The 15,633-nt window shown below is 44.3% G+C and overlaps 1 protein-coding gene across 3 annotated transcripts in view; it reads right to left on the bottom strand.

Moving 5' to 3' along the window:
* LOC115207228 (sarcolemmal membrane-associated protein) overlaps nt 1–15,633 on the bottom strand; it is a 103,497-nt gene that overhangs the window by 50,623 nt on the left and 37,241 nt on the right. For all 3 annotated transcript variants that reach the window (XM_029774201.1, XM_029774203.1, XM_029774202.1), the window contains exons 5-7: nt 14,179–14,241; nt 6,493–6,588; nt 2,827–2,898 (exon numbers count right to left, since the gene is read on the bottom strand). In XM_029774201.1, the coding sequence (XP_029630061.1) occupies nt 2,827–2,898; nt 6,493–6,588; nt 14,179–14,241 (231 nt within the window). The remainder of the gene's footprint in view (nt 1–2,826; nt 2,899–6,492; nt 6,589–14,178; nt 14,242–15,633) is intronic.

Genomic DNA, 15,633 nt, shown 5'->3' on the forward strand with positions numbered 1-15,633 from the left:
TTGGAAAGCAGCTGCTGTCATCCCCCTCTTCAAAGGAGGTGACACTCTTGACCCAAATTGCTACAGACCTATATCCATCCTACCCTGCCTTTCTAAGGTCTTCGAAAGCCAAGTCAACAAACAGATTACCGACTATTTTGAATCCCACCGCACCCTCTCCGCTATGCAATCTGGTTTCAGAGCTGGTCATGGGTGCACCTCAGCCACGCTCAAGGTCCTAAACGACATCGTAACCGCCATCGATAAGAAACATTACTGTGCTGCCGTATTCATTGACCTGGCCAAAGCTTTTGACTCTGTTAATCACCACATCCTCATCGGCAGACTTAGTAGCCTTGGTTTCTCAAACGATTGCGTCGCCTGGTTCACCAACTACTTCTCTGACAGAGTTCAGTGTGTCAAATCGGAGGGCCTACTGTCTGGACCTCTGGCAGTCTCTATGGGGGTACCACAGGGTTCAATTCTTGGGCCAACTCTTTTCTCTGTATACATAAATGATGTCGCTCTTGCTGCTGGTGAATCTCTGATCCACCTCTACGCAGACGACACCATTTTGTATACTTCTGGCCCTTCTTTGGACACTGTGTTAACAACCCTCCAGACGAGCTTCAATGCCATTCAACTCTCCTTCCGTGGTCTCCAACTGCTCCTAAACACAAGTAAAACTAAATGCATGCTCTTCAACCGATCGCTGCCTGCACCTGCCCGCCCATCCAGCATAACTTCTCTGGACGGTTCTAACTTAGAATTTGTGGACAACTACAAATACCTAGGTGTCTGGTTAGACTGTAAACTCTCCTTCCAGACTCACATCAATCATCTCCAATCCAAAGTGAAATCTAGAATTGGCTTCCTATTTCGCAACAAAGCATCCTTCACTCATGCTGCCAAACATACCCTCGTAAAACTGACCATCCTACCAATCCTCGACTTCGGCGATGTCATTTACAAAATAGCCTCCAATACCCTACTCAACAAGCTGGATGCAATCTATCACAGTGCCATCCGTTTTGTCACCAAAGCCCCATATACAACCCACCACTGCGACCTGTATGCTCTCGTTGGCTGGCCTTCACTTCATAATCGTCGCCAAACACATTGGCTCCAGGTCATCTACAAGACCCTGCTAGGTAAAGTCCCCCCTTATCTCCGCTCACTGGTCACCATAGCAGCACCCACCTGTAGCACGCGCTCCAGCAGGTATATCTCTCTGGTCACCCCTAAAGCCAACTCCTCCTTTGGTCGTCTCTCCTTCCAGTTCTCAGCTGCCAATGACTGGAACGAACTACAAAAATCTCTAAAACTGGAAACACTTATCTCCCTCACTAGCTTTAAGCACCAGCTGTCAGAGCAGCTCACAGATCTCTGCACCTGTACATAGCCCATCTTTAATTGAGCCCAAACTACTACCTTTTCCCCTACTGTATTTATTTATTTTGCTCCTTTGCACCATATTATTTATATTTTAACTTTTAACTTTCTTCAAACTACAAATCTACCATTCCAGTGTTTTTCTTGCCATACTTTATTTACTTTGCCACCATGGCATTTTTTTTGCCTTTACCTCCATTATCTCACATCATTTGCTCACATTGTATATAGTCTTATTTTTTCTACTGCATCATTGATTGTATGTTGTTTTACTCCATGTGTAACTCTGTGTTTTTGTATGTTGTCGAACTGCTTTGCTTTATCTTGGCCAGGTCGCAATTATAAATGAGAACTTGTTCTCAACTTGCCTACCTGGTTAAATAAAGGTGAAATAAAATAAATAAATAAAAACTCTGGGTCTTCCTTTCCTGTGGTGGTTCTCATGAGAGCCAGTTTCATCATAGCTCTTGATGGTTTTTGCGACTGCACTTGAATAAACTTTCCTCAACACTTTTTTGGTTACTACATGATTCCATGTGTGTTATTTCATAGTTTTGATGTCTTCACTATTATTCTACAATGTAGAAAATAGTAAAAATAAAGGAAAACCCTTGAATGAGTAGGTGTGGCTACATTTTTGACAGGTACTGTACACACACTGCATTCGTAAAGTATTCAGACCCCTTGCCTATTTCCACATATTGTTACCTTACAGCCTTATTCTAAAATAGATCAAATAAAACATCTCAAGTACAGGTGAGCCAAGCGTGTAGCATCATACGCAAGAAGACTCGAGGCTGTAATCGCTGACAAAGGTGTTTCAACAAAGTATTGAGTATAGGGTCTGTTTTTGCTTTGTCATTATGGGGTATTCTGTATAGATTGATGACGAAATAAAACAATTTAAATCAATTTCAGGTTAAGGCTGTAATGTAATAAAATGTGTAGAATTCAAGGGGTCTGAATACTTTCCAAATGCACTGTACACACATACTGTACATACTGAACAAAAATATAAAAGCATCAATTTCAACGATATTACTGATTTAGTTCATATAAAGAAATCAGTCAATTCGTTAGGCCTAATCTATGGCTATCCCATGACTGGGCCGTGGCCATGGGTTGGCCCTGGAAGGCTTGTGTAATGACCATGCTGTTTAATCAGCTTCTTGATATGCCACACCTGTCAGGTGGATGGATTATCTTGGCAAAGGGAGAAATGCTCAATAACAGGGATGTAAACAAATTTGTGCCAAAAATTTGAGAGAAATACATTTTTTTTTGTGCATCTGAAAAATAATCTGTGATTTTTTTATTTCAGCTCATGAAACATGGGACCAACACTTTACATGTTGCGTTTATATTTTTGTTCAGTATATATTGTCTTGGTCAGATTTATTTAAAAAATGTTCTTACTTCAGTATTTATCAGTATTTATCATTTAAATGTTCTTACTTTAGAGTAGGACTGTAGCTGGTTGCCCATCACCTCTAGTCTGGAGAGAAGCCGGTCCTCATCTATCAGAGCCTAGCAGGGAGAGAGAGAGAGAAAGAGAGAGAGAGAGATGGGTCAGTACAATAAATACAGTAAATACATAGCAAAATTATTGAATTCTTAATCGAGTTTACCTCCCAGATTGGAATAAAATGTGTTGTGGTATTGTGTAGAAAGACATGACTTTACAATTAAAATGACTGAACATTGAATTCAGTGTGTTAGTTGTTTTGGACATTGTCTAGGCCTATATGTAAGAGAACATTGAGTCTTTAACCTGTCTTCTCTTGAGATTAAGGCCCACTGCAGTCAAAGATGTGATTTTCCAGTGTTTTACATACACTACATGGCCAAGAGTATGTGGACACCTGGTCGTCGAACATCTCATTACAAAATCATGGCCATTACTATTTAGTTGGTCCCCCTTTGCTGCTCTAACAGCCTCCACTCTTCTGGGAAGACTTTACACTAGATGTTGGAACATCGCTGCGGGGACTTGCTTCCATTCAACCACGAGCATTAGTGAGGTCAGGCACTGATGTTGGGCGATTAGGCCTGGCTCGCAGTTGCCGTTCCAATTCATCCAAAGGTGTTCGATGGGGTTGAGGTCAGGGCTCTATGCAGGACAGTTAAGTTCTTCCACATCGATCTAGACAAACCATTTCTGTATGGACCTTGCTTTGGACACGGGGGCATTGTCATGCTGAAACAGGAAAGGGCCTTCCCCAAACTGATGCCACAAAGTTGGAAGGACAGAATCGTCTATAATGTAATTTCATGCTGTAGCGTTAAGATTTCCCTTCACTGGAACTAAGGGGCCTGAACCATGAAAAACAGCCCAGACCATTATTCCTCCTCCACCAAACATTACAATTGGCACTATGCATTTCGGACAGGTAGCGTTCTGCTGGTATCCACCAAACCCAGATTCTTCCGTCAGGACTGCCAGATGGTAAAGCGTGATTCATCACTCCAGAGAATGCGTTTCCACTGCTCCAGAGTCCAATGGCGGCGAGCTTTACACCACTCCAGCTGACGCTTGGCATTGCGCATGGTGATCTTAGGCTTGTGTGCGGCTACTCTGCTATGGAGAGTGTCCGGGAGGATGCTGTTGATGTGAGCCATGACCAGCCTTTCAAAGCATTTCATGGCTACCGAAGTGAGTGCTACGGGGCGGTAATCATATAGGCAGGTTACCTTCGCTTCCTTGGACACAGGGACTATGGTGGTCTATGTGAAACATGTAGGTATTACAGACTCAATCAAGGAGAGGTTGAACATGTCAGTGAAGACACTTGCCAGTTGGTCAGTGCATGCTTTGAGCACACGTCCTGGTAATCCATCTGGCCCCGCAGCTTTGTGAATGTTGACCTGTTTAAAGGTCTTGCTCACATCGGCTACCGAGAGTGTTATCACACAGTCGTCCGGAACGCCTGGTGCTCTCATGCATATTTCAGTGTTACTCGCCTCGAAGCGAGCATAGAAGTGACTAGGCCCAGTGACAGGAGCTGGTAAGCTCCTGTCACTGGGCAGCTCTCGGCTGTGCTTCCATTTGTAGTCTGTAATAGTTTGCAAGCCCTGCCACATCTGACGAGCGTCAGAGCCGGTGTAGTATGGTTCGATCTTAGTCCTGTGTTGACGTTTTGCCTGTTTGATGGTTCGTCTGAGGGCATAGCGGGATTTCTTATAAGCTTCCGGGTTAGTGTCACGCTCCTTGAAAGCTGCAGCTCAAGCCTTTAGCTCGGTGCGGATGTTGTCTGTAATCCTTGGCTTCTGGTTGGGGTATGTACGTACAGTCACTGTGGGGACGACGTTCTCGATGCACTTATTGATAAAGCCAGTGACTGATGTGGTGTACTCCTCAATGCCATCGGAAGAATCCCAGAACATGTTCCAGTCTGTGATAACAAAACAGTCCTGTAGTTTAGCATCTGCTTCATCTGACCACTTTTTTATAGACCGAGTCACTGGTACTTCCTGCTTTAGTTTTTGCTTGTAAGCAGGAATCAGGAGGATATAATTATGGTCAGATTTGCCAAATGGAGGGCAAGGGAGAGCTTTGTATGCATCTCTGTGTGTGGAGTAAAGGTGGTCTAGAATTTTTTTTCCCTCTGTTTGCACATTTAACATGCTGACAGAAATTTGGTATAACTGATGTGAGTTCCCTTGCATTAAAGTCCCCTGCCACTAGGAGCGCCGCCTCTGGATGAGCGTTTTCCTGTTTGCTTATGGTGGAATACAGCTCAATCAATGCTGCCTTAGTGCCAGCCTCAGTCTGTGGTGGTATGTAAACAGCTACGAAAAATACAGACTCTCTAGGTAGATCGTGTGGTCTACAGCTTATCATGAGATACTCTACTTCAGGCGAGCAAAACCTTGAGACTTCCTTAGATATCGTGCACCAGCTATTGTTTACAAAAAAAAGGCCCCGTGTCTCCAGAGGCTGCTGCTCTATCCTGCCGATGGAGTGTATAACCAGCCTTCTGTATGTTCTTAGTGTCGTCGTTCAGCAACGAATCGGTGAAACATAAGATATTACAGAATGTCCCGTTGGTAGGATATATGTGCTTTCAGTTCGTCCGATTTGTTTTCTAGCGATTGAACGTTAGCTGGCAAAACTCATTGTCTTATCCTCACAAGGCATCCTGATCTCTTTCCGCGAAACCTACGTTTCCTTTTCCAGAGAATCACGGGGATCTGGGCCTGGTGTCCGTAGTATATCCCTACCATCCGACTCATCGAAGAAGAACTCCTCGTCCAGTTTGAGGAGAGTAATCCCAGTTCTGATGTCCAGAAGCTCTTTTCGGTCATAAGAGACGGTGGCAGCAACATTATGTATGATTTAGCCACGTCCAAAAACAGAGCATTTAGCCGCGTCCAAAAACAGAGCATTTAACCGCGTCCGGAAACAGAGCATTTAGCCGCGTCCGGAAACAGAGCATTTAACGGCGTCCGAAAACAGAGCATTTAGCCGCGTCCGAAAACAGAGCATTTAGCCGCGTCTGAAAACAGAGCATTTAGCCGCGTCTGAAAACAGAGCATTTAGCCGCGTCAGAAAACAATTAGGATAAGAGGATGTAGACATGCCAGAAAACAAAGAATTTCTACTCATCGTTACCACTTCCATTACATGGGACGTACAAATTCACGCAAATCATGCTCTCCTCTGTGTAAGGAAATGCAACTGCGTTTTACAAAGCAGTAAAAGGTCAGTTGTGGTGCAGATTCAGTAGCTGGATACAACACGGGGCTGGATACAACACGGGGCTGGTTACAACACAGGGCTGGTTACAACACAGGGCTGGATACAACACAGGGCTGGTTACAACACAGGGCTGGTTACAACACAGGGCTGGTTACAACACAGGGCTGGATACAACACAGGGCTGGTTACAACACAGGGCTGGATACAACACAGGGCTGGATACAACACAGGGCTGGATACAACACAGGGCTGGATACAACACAGGGCTTAAGTATCAGGGTCTGGTGGTACTGCTAACGACTCAGGACCACATATTGGCACTGGAGGCAGTGGTTACATTCTATTCCGCCAACTTCCTGTGTTGCATCATCTCACCATTTTAACCTATATCTGTCAATAAAATTCCAAAACACTAACAGTACCTGCCAGCTGCTCTCTGAAGCCTCCTGCGTGGTGGCCAGTAGGCACTGCAGCGTTGCCAACTTCTGCTCCAACATCTGCTCTCTGTGTAGGGCCTCCTGCCGGGGGGGAGAGAGGGGCGAGGGAGGGAGAGAGGAGGAGGGGGAGAGAGGAGGGGGAGAGAGAGAAGGAGACCAGGAGAGAAAGGGCGAGAGAGGAGAGGGAAGGAGAGAGCGGGGCGAGGTAAAGAAACTATTAAAACCTACCCAAACCAGAAACTGTGGATAGATGGCAACATTCACGCAAAACAAAGCGCGAACCATCGCATTTAAGCATGGCAAGGTGACTGGTAATACGGTTGAATACAAACAGTGTAGTTATTCCTTCTGTAAGGCAATCAAACAGGCAAAATGTCAGTACAGAGACAACATGGAGTCGCAATTCAACAGCTCAGACACGAGACACATGTGGCAGGGACTCCAGACAGTCAGAAATTATAAAGGGAAAACCAGCCACGTCACAGACACCCACGTCTTGCTTCCGGACAAGCTAAACACCTTCTTTGCCCGCTTTGAGGATAACACAGCGCCACCGACGCGGTCCGCTACCAAGGACTGTGGGCTCTCCTTCTCTGTGGCCGAAGTGAGTAAGACATGTAAGAGCGTTAACCGTCGCAGGGCTGGTCCGGCATCTCTAGCCGCGTCCTAGGAGCATGCGCAGACCAGCTGTCTGGAGTGTTTACGTACATATTCAATCTCTCTCTATCCCAGTCTGCTGTCCCCACCTGCTTCAAGATGACCACCATTGTTCCTGTACCCAAGAAAGCAAAAGGTAACTGAACTAAATGACTATCATCCCATAGCACTCACTTCTGTCATCATGAAGTTCTTTGAGAGACTAGTCAAGGATCATATCACCTTCCATCTTACCTAACACCCTGGACCCACTCCAATTTCCTTACCGCCCTAATAGATCCACAGACGATGCAATCACCATCACACTACACACTGCCCTATCCCATCCCAACAAGATGAATACCTACATCAAAACACTGTTCATTGACTATAGGTCAGCCATCAACACCATAGTACTCTCCAAGCTCATTATTACACCCAGGGCACTGGGTCTGCACCCCGCCCTGTACAACTGGGTCCTGGACACTAATGATGAAATGCACATAAATAAATATACAGTGAATAACGCATAACTATGAGGAAACATAACATACAGTTAATCAGAAGTTTACATACACCTTAGCCAAATACATTTAAACTCAGTTTCACAATTCCTGACATTTAATCCTAGTAAAAATTCCCTGTTTTTGGTCAGGTAGGATCAACACTTTATTTTAAGAATGTGAAATGTCAGAATAATAGAAGAGAGAATGATTTATTTCAGCTTTTATTTATTTCATCACATTCCCAGTGGGTCAGAAGTTTACATACACTCAATTAGTATTTGGTAGCATTGCCTTTAAATTGCTTAACTTGGGTCAAACGTTTGGGGTAGCCTTCCACAAGCTTCCAACAATAAGTTGGGTGAATTGTGGCCCATTCCTCCTGACAGAGCTAGTGTAACTAAGTCAGGTTTGTAGGCCTCCTTGCTCGCACATGCTTTTTCAGTTCTGCCCACAATTGTCTACAGGATTGAGGTCAGGGCTTTGTGATGCAGTGGCTTCTTCCTTGCTGAGCGGCTTTTCAGGTTACGTCGATATAGGACTCGTTTTACTGTGGATATAGATACTTTTGTACCCGTTTCCTCCAGCATCTTCACAAGGTCTTTTGCTGTTGTTCTGGGATTGATTTGCACTTTTCACACCAAAGTACGTTCTGTCTAGGAGACAGAACACGTCTCCTTCCTGAGCGGTATGACGGCTGCGTGGTCCCATGGTGTTTATACTTGCGTACTATTGTTTGTACAGATGAACGTGGTACCTTCAGGCGTTTGGAAAATCCTCCCAAGGATGAACCAGACTTGTGGAAGTCTACAATTGTTTTTCTGAGGTCTTGGCTGATCTCTTGATTTTCCCATGATGTCAAGCAAAAAGGCACTGAGTTTGAAGGTAGGCCTTGAAATACATCCACAGGTACACCTCCAATTGACTCTAATTATGTCAATTAGCCTATCAGAAGCTTCTAAAGCCATGACATAATTTTCTGGAATTTTCCAAGCTGTTTAACCTGTTGGGGATAGGGGGCAGTATTTGCACGTCCGGATAAAAAACATACCCGATTTAATCTGGTTACTACTCCTGCCCAGTAACTAGAATATGCATATAATTGTTTGATTTGGATAGAAAACACCCTAAAGTTTCTAAAACTGTTTGAATGGTGTCTGAGTATAACAGAACTCATTTGGCAGGCCAAAACCTGAGAAGATTCCAAACAGGAAGCGCTCTCTCTGACTATTTCTTGGCCTTCTTGATCATCTGTAACCAAAACAGGGGATCTCTGGCATAACGTGACATTTTCTAACGCTCCCATAGGCTCTCAGAAGGCGCCAGAACAATGAATGGTGGCTTTGCAGGCCATGGCTGAAAAACATTAGCGCATTTGGTAAGTGGTCGATCTGGGGACAATGAGACTGGAGGCGCGTGCACGAGCCGACACCATGTTTACTTTCTCTCTCTTTGAACGAAAACAACCACTCCCGGTCGGAATATTATCGCTTTTTTACGAGAAAAATAGCATAAAAATTGATTTTAAACAGCGTTTGACATGCTTCGAAGTACGGTAATGGAATATTTTGAAGTTTTTTGTCACGAAACGCGTCAGGCGCGTCACCCTTCTTTACCCTTCGGATAGTGTCTTGAACGCACGAACAAAACGCCGCTGTTTGGATTTAACTATGGATTATTTGGAACCAAACCAACATTTGTTATTGATGTAGAAGTCCTGGGAGTGCATTCTGACGAAGAACAGCAAAGGTAATCAAACTTTTCTAATAGTAAATCGGAGTTTGGTGAGTACCACACTTGGTGGGTGTCAAAATAGCTAGCCTGTGATGGCCGGGCTATCTACTCAGAATATTGCAAAATGTGCTTTCACCGAAAAGCTATTTTAAAATCGGACATAGCGAGTGCATAAAGGAGTTCTGTATCTATAATTCTTAAAATAATTGTTATGTTTTTTGTGAACGTTTATCAAGAGTAATTTAGTAAATTCACCGGAAGTGTTCGGTGGGAATGCTAGTCACATGCTAATGTAAAAAGCTGGTTTTTGATATAAAAATGAACTTGATTGAACAAAACATGCATGTATTGTATAACATAATGTCCTAGGATTGTCATCTGATGAAGATCAAAGGTTAGTGCTGCATTTAGCTGTGGTTTGGGTTTATGTGACATTATATGCTAGCTTGAAAAATGGGTGTCTGATTATTTCTGGCTGGGTACTCTGCTGACATAATCTAATGTTCTGCTTTTGTTGTACAGCCTTTTTGAAATCGGACAGTGTGGTTAGATTAACGAGAGTCTTGTCTTTAAAATGGTGTAAAATAGTCATATGTTTGAGAAATTGAAGTAATAGCATTTCTAAGGTATTTGAATATCGCGCCACGGGATTACACTGGCTGTTGAGTAGGTGGCAAGCGTCCCACTGGCCCAGAGAGGTTAAAGGCACAGTCAACTTAGTGTACGTAAACTTCTGACCCACTGGAATTGTGATACAGTGAATTATAAGTGAAATAATCTGTCTGTAAACAATTGCTGGAAAAATTACTTGTGTCATGCACAAAGTAGATGTCCTAACCGACTTGCCAAAACTATAGTTTGTTAACAAGAAATTTGTGGAGTGGTTGAAAAAAAGAGTTTTAATGACTCCAACCTAAGTGTATGTAAACTTCCGATTTCAGCTGCACACACACTAGAGGTCAACCGATTAATTGGAATGGCCGATTAATTAGGGCCGATTTCAAGTTTTCATAACAATCGGTAATCGCTATTTTTGGCCACCGATTTGCAGATTTTTTTTTTTTTTTTTTACACCTTTATTTAACTAGGCAAGTCAGATTAAAAACACATTCTTATTTCCAATGAGGGCCTAGGAACGGGGGTTAACTGCCTTGTTCAGGGGGAATTCGTTTTTGCAACCTTCTGGTTACTAGTCCAACGCTCTAACCACCTGCCTTACATTGCACTCCACGAGGAGCCTGCATGGCAGGCTGACTACCTGTTACGCGAGGGCAGCAAGAAGCCAAGGTAAGTTGCTAGCTAGCATTAAACTTATCTTATAAAAAAATATCAATCTTAACATAATCACTAGTTAACTACACATGGTTGATGATATTACTAGTTTATCTAATGTGTCCTGCGTTGCATATAATCGATGCGGTGCCTGTTAATTTCTCATCGAATCACAGCCTACTTCGACAAACGGGTGATGATTTAACAAGCGCATTTACGAAAAAAAGCACTGTCGTTGCACCAATGTACCTAACCATAAACATCAATGCCTTTCTTTAAAATCAATACACAAGTATATATTTTTAAACCTGCATATTTAGTTAATATTGCCTGCTAACATGAATTTCTTATAACTAGGGAAATTGTGTCACTTCTCTGTGTGAAGTCCATTTATTCCTAACAAAGGCCGTAATTAATTATGACATAACATTGAAGGTTGTACAATGTAACAGGAATATTTAGACTTAGGGATGCCACCCGTTAGATAAAATACGGAACGGTTCCGTATTTCACTGAAAGAAAAAAACGTTTTGTTTTCGAGATGATAGTTTCCGGATTCGACCATATTAATGACCTAAGGCTCGTATTTCCGTGTTTATTATATTATAATTAAGTCTATGATTTGATATTTGATAGAGCAGTCTGACTGAGCGGTGGTAGGCACCAGCAGGCTCGTAAGCATTCATTCAAACAGCACTTTCGTGCGTTTTGCCAGCAGCTCTTCTTCAAGCATTGCGCTGTTTATGACTTCAAGCCTGTCAACTCCCAAGATTAGGCTGGTGTAACCGATGTGAAATGGCTAGCTAGTTAGCAGGTGCGCGCTAATTGCGTTTCAAATGTCACTCGCTCTGAGACATGGAGTAGTTGTTCCCCTTGCTCTGCATGGGTAACGCTGCTTCGAGGGTGGCTGTTGTCGATGTGTTCCTGGTTTGAGCCCAGGTAGGAGCGAGGAGAGAGACGGAAGCTATACTGTTACACTGGCAATACTAAAGTGCCTATAAGAACATCCAATAGTCAAAGGTATATGAAATACAAATCGTTTAGAGAGAAATAGTCCTATAATTCCTATAATAACTACAACCTAAAACTTCTTACCTGGGAATATTGAAGACTCATGTTAAAAGGAACCACCAGCTTTCAAATGTTCTCATGTTCTGCGCAAGGAACTTAAACGTTAGCTTTTTTACATGGCACATATTGCACTTTTACTTTCTCCTTCAACACTTTGTTTTTGCATTATTTAAATCAAATTGAACATGTTTCATTATTTATTTGAGGCTAAATTGATTTTATTGATGTATTATATTAAGTTAAAATAAGTGTTCATTCAGTATCGTTGTAATTGTCATTATTACAAATAAAAAAAATAAAAAAAGAAAAATCGGCCGATTAATCAGCATCGGCTTTTTTTGGTCCTCCAATAACCGGCATCGGCGTTGAAAAATCATAATCGGTCGACCTCTAACACACACACACACACACACACACACACACACACACACACACACACACACACACACACACACACCAAGCTGTATCCATCGTCAGTCATCCATCTAATGAGCTTGCCTGATGCTTTAAGCACTGTGATTAAAAATTAAGACGCATTACTAAAAAGAGGGAGCCAGAGATCAAGATACCTAACCAGAAGAAAAAAAACCTGTTCCGGACCTCGACCCTCCTCATCGACCCTCCTCCTCCTTCCTCCTCCTCCCGGCCTTCACAGATTCTGCACTTACGCTCCTGAAGTTGCAGGTAATAGGCTGTCGGCAGCCTTTCCATTTTATCAGGTCAGCTAGGCCTAGAAATGACCATTTCTACTGATGTTCCTGCCAGTTATGATTTTCATATGCACATATTTCTTGGAACAGTTTAATTTCATTTATAATAACGTCTCCATATGTCAAAATCATTGTCATGTAGTTAATCAAAATTCTATTCAAATCTAAATGAAAGTGAAAAACCTAAATAGTAACCATTGACAACATGTAAAAATAGCCTTCATAAAGCCAACAAATTAAAAACATTGCAGCCTGCAGGTAGAAAATATCCTGATAAAAATAAATATCCCATAAATCACATTGGCTATGCATGGCCTGTCCACAAGGTACTTGAAACATTGTGTCAACTATTAACTTGTGCCTGAAGCTCTGGCTAGCAAACTTGCAACATGGTATCAGAGTTTCCCTGTGCCAGTGAGGTCTGGACAGAAACATCTGTAGGCTATTTGCAAGGGATAAGGAGTAACCAGGTAGGCCTATTTTATGACATTACCACCAGATTACATATTTCCCCTGTCATGCCGTGTGGTTATGGAAAGGGAGAGGACTGGAAAGAGGTTTTTAAATAGGACAAAATTGAGGAACTATTGTCATTCTCAATGGATGTAAAAACACACTTTGTTTACTTGCTTTTTGAGGCAAAGATAAAATTACTTTGAGAAGCTCCAGTGATGGGGAGTTAAGACAATCAGAAATATATAATGTGCCCATTTGGGGATCTGATACCAGGCCTAGCTCTATGCATAATCAGGCCAGGTAGCCTAGCTCTATGCATAATCAGGCCAGGTAGCCTAGCTCTATGCATAGTCAGGCCAGGTAGCCTAGGCCTAGCTCTATGCATAATCAGGCCAGGTAGCCTAGGCCTAGCTCTATGCATAATCAGGCCAGGTAGCCTAGGCCTAGCTCTATGCATAATCAGGCCAGGTAGCCTAGGCCTAGCTCTATGCATAATCAGACCACATAGCCTGGGCCGAGCTCTACACATAATCAGGCCAGGTAGCCTAGCTCTATGCATAATCAGGCCAGGTAGCCTAGCTCTATGCATAATCAGGCCAGGTAGCCTAGGCCTAGCTCTACGCATAATCAGGCCAGGTAGCCTAGGCCTAGCTCTATGCATAATCAGGCCAGGTAGCCTAGGCCTAGCTCTATGCATAATCAGGCCAGGTAGCCTAGGCCTAGCTCTATGCATAATCAGACCACATAGCCTGGGCCGAGCTCTACACATAATCAGGCCAGGTAGCCTAGCTCTATGCATAATCAGGCCAGGTAGCCTAGCTCTATGCATAATCAGGCCAGGTAGCCTAGGCCTAGCTCTACGCATAATCAGGCCAGGTAGCCTAGCTCTATGCATAATCAGGCCAGGTAGCCTAGCTCTATGCATAATCAGGCCAGGTAGCCTAGGCCTAGCTCTATGCATAATCAGGCCAGGTAGCCTAGGCCTAGCTCTATGCATAATCAGGCCAGGTAGCCTAGGCCTAGCTCTATGCATAATCAGGCCAGGTAGCCTAGGCCTAGCTCTATGCATAATCAGGCCAGGTAGCCTAGGCCTAGCTCTAGGGCCCGTCAGCATAATAACACGTAGGGCCCGTCAGCATAATAACACGTAGGGCCCGTCAGCATAAGACAGAGCTGATCGCAAGAGCGAACAGTTCAAATCTTCAGATAAAGTAAAGTAGACATAAAAAGCACAGTGCCATGCAGTAGCACTGTGTGGCCAGTAGGTGTCCCTGTTATTCCATACATACCTGCAGATACTGGGAGAGCTGGAAGAGTTCCTGAGAGTACATAATGGGGGTGTTGGCCGCAACCTGCAGGAGGAGGACACACACACACACACACACACACACACACACAAGGTAAGACAGGAACACTGGGTCTACGCACACACTGAACACACACCTTATCAGGCAGCCTACTACCTAGGCTCATAACTGGAAAGGGCAGCGAGATCACGACATGCTCACAACCTACTCAGAGTGAAATAATAACAAGTGAAATTTCATGTATTATGATAAATAGGTAGGGAGGGCCCTGACAATTTTCCTGAATAGCTGGATGTCACTGTTCCAGCCAATATGTGCCTTGGTGTATGTACAGAGCAGGGCGGCATCCCGGGGTATGTACAGAGCAGGGCGGCATCCCGGGGTATGTACAGAGCAGGGCGGCATCCCGGGGTATGTACAGAGCAGGGCGGCATCCCGGGGTATGTACAGAGCAGGGCGGCATCCCGGGGTATGTACAGAGCAGGGCGGCATCCCGGGGTATGTACAGAGCAGGGCGGCATCCCGGGGTATGTATAGAGCAGGGCGGCATCCCGGGGTATGTATAGAGCAGGGCGGCATCCCGGGGTATGTACAGAGCAGGGCGGCATCCCGGGGTATGTACAGAGCAGGGCGGCATCCCGGGGCATGTACAGAACAGGGCAGCATCACGGGGTATGTATAGAGCAGGGCGGCATCCCGGGGTATGTATAGAGCAGGGCAGCATACCGGGGTATGTATAGAGCAGGGCAGCATCCCGGGGTATGTACAGAACAGGGCAGCATCCCGGGGTATTTTCAGAGCAGGGCGGAATCCCGGGGTATGTATAGAGCAGGGCAGCATCCCGGGGTATGTATAGAGCAGGGCAGCATCCCGGGGTATGTATAGAGCAGGGCAGCATCCCGGGGTATGTACAGAACAGGGCAGCATCCCGGGGTATTTTCAGAGCAGGGCGGAATCCCGGGGTATGTATAGAGCAGGGCAGCATCCCGGGGTATGTATAGAGCAGGGCAGCATCCCGGGGTATGTATAGAGCAGGGCAGCATCCCGGGGTATGTATAGAGCAGGGCAGCACCCCAGGGTATGTATAGAGCAGGGCAGTATCCCGTGTATGTATAGAGCAGGGCAGTATACCGGGGTATTTGGAAATAGCCACAGGATTGTTTTTCAATACTGTCAAACAATTTATTTGAATTGTGTGCAACACGTTAGGAGATTAGATTAGATTCTTCATTTCACCTGTCAAATTTTTCATTATGAAACTTAGCGGTAGTCCGCAGTCATGTGGTGCTTGTTTACAAGCACACAATGACGAGAGAATGGAGACTTGTATTTAATATGGGTCCCCATTAGTTCCTGCCAAGGCAGCAGCTACTCTTCCTGGGGTTTATTATGGATCCCCATTAGTTCCTGCCAAGGCAGCAGCTACTCTTCCTGGGG

Source organism: Salmo trutta, chromosome 14, assembly GCF_901001165.1.
Source record: "Salmo trutta chromosome 14, fSalTru1.1, whole genome shotgun sequence".
NCBI classification, from domain to species: Eukaryota; Metazoa; Chordata; class Actinopteri; order Salmoniformes; family Salmonidae; genus Salmo; species Salmo trutta.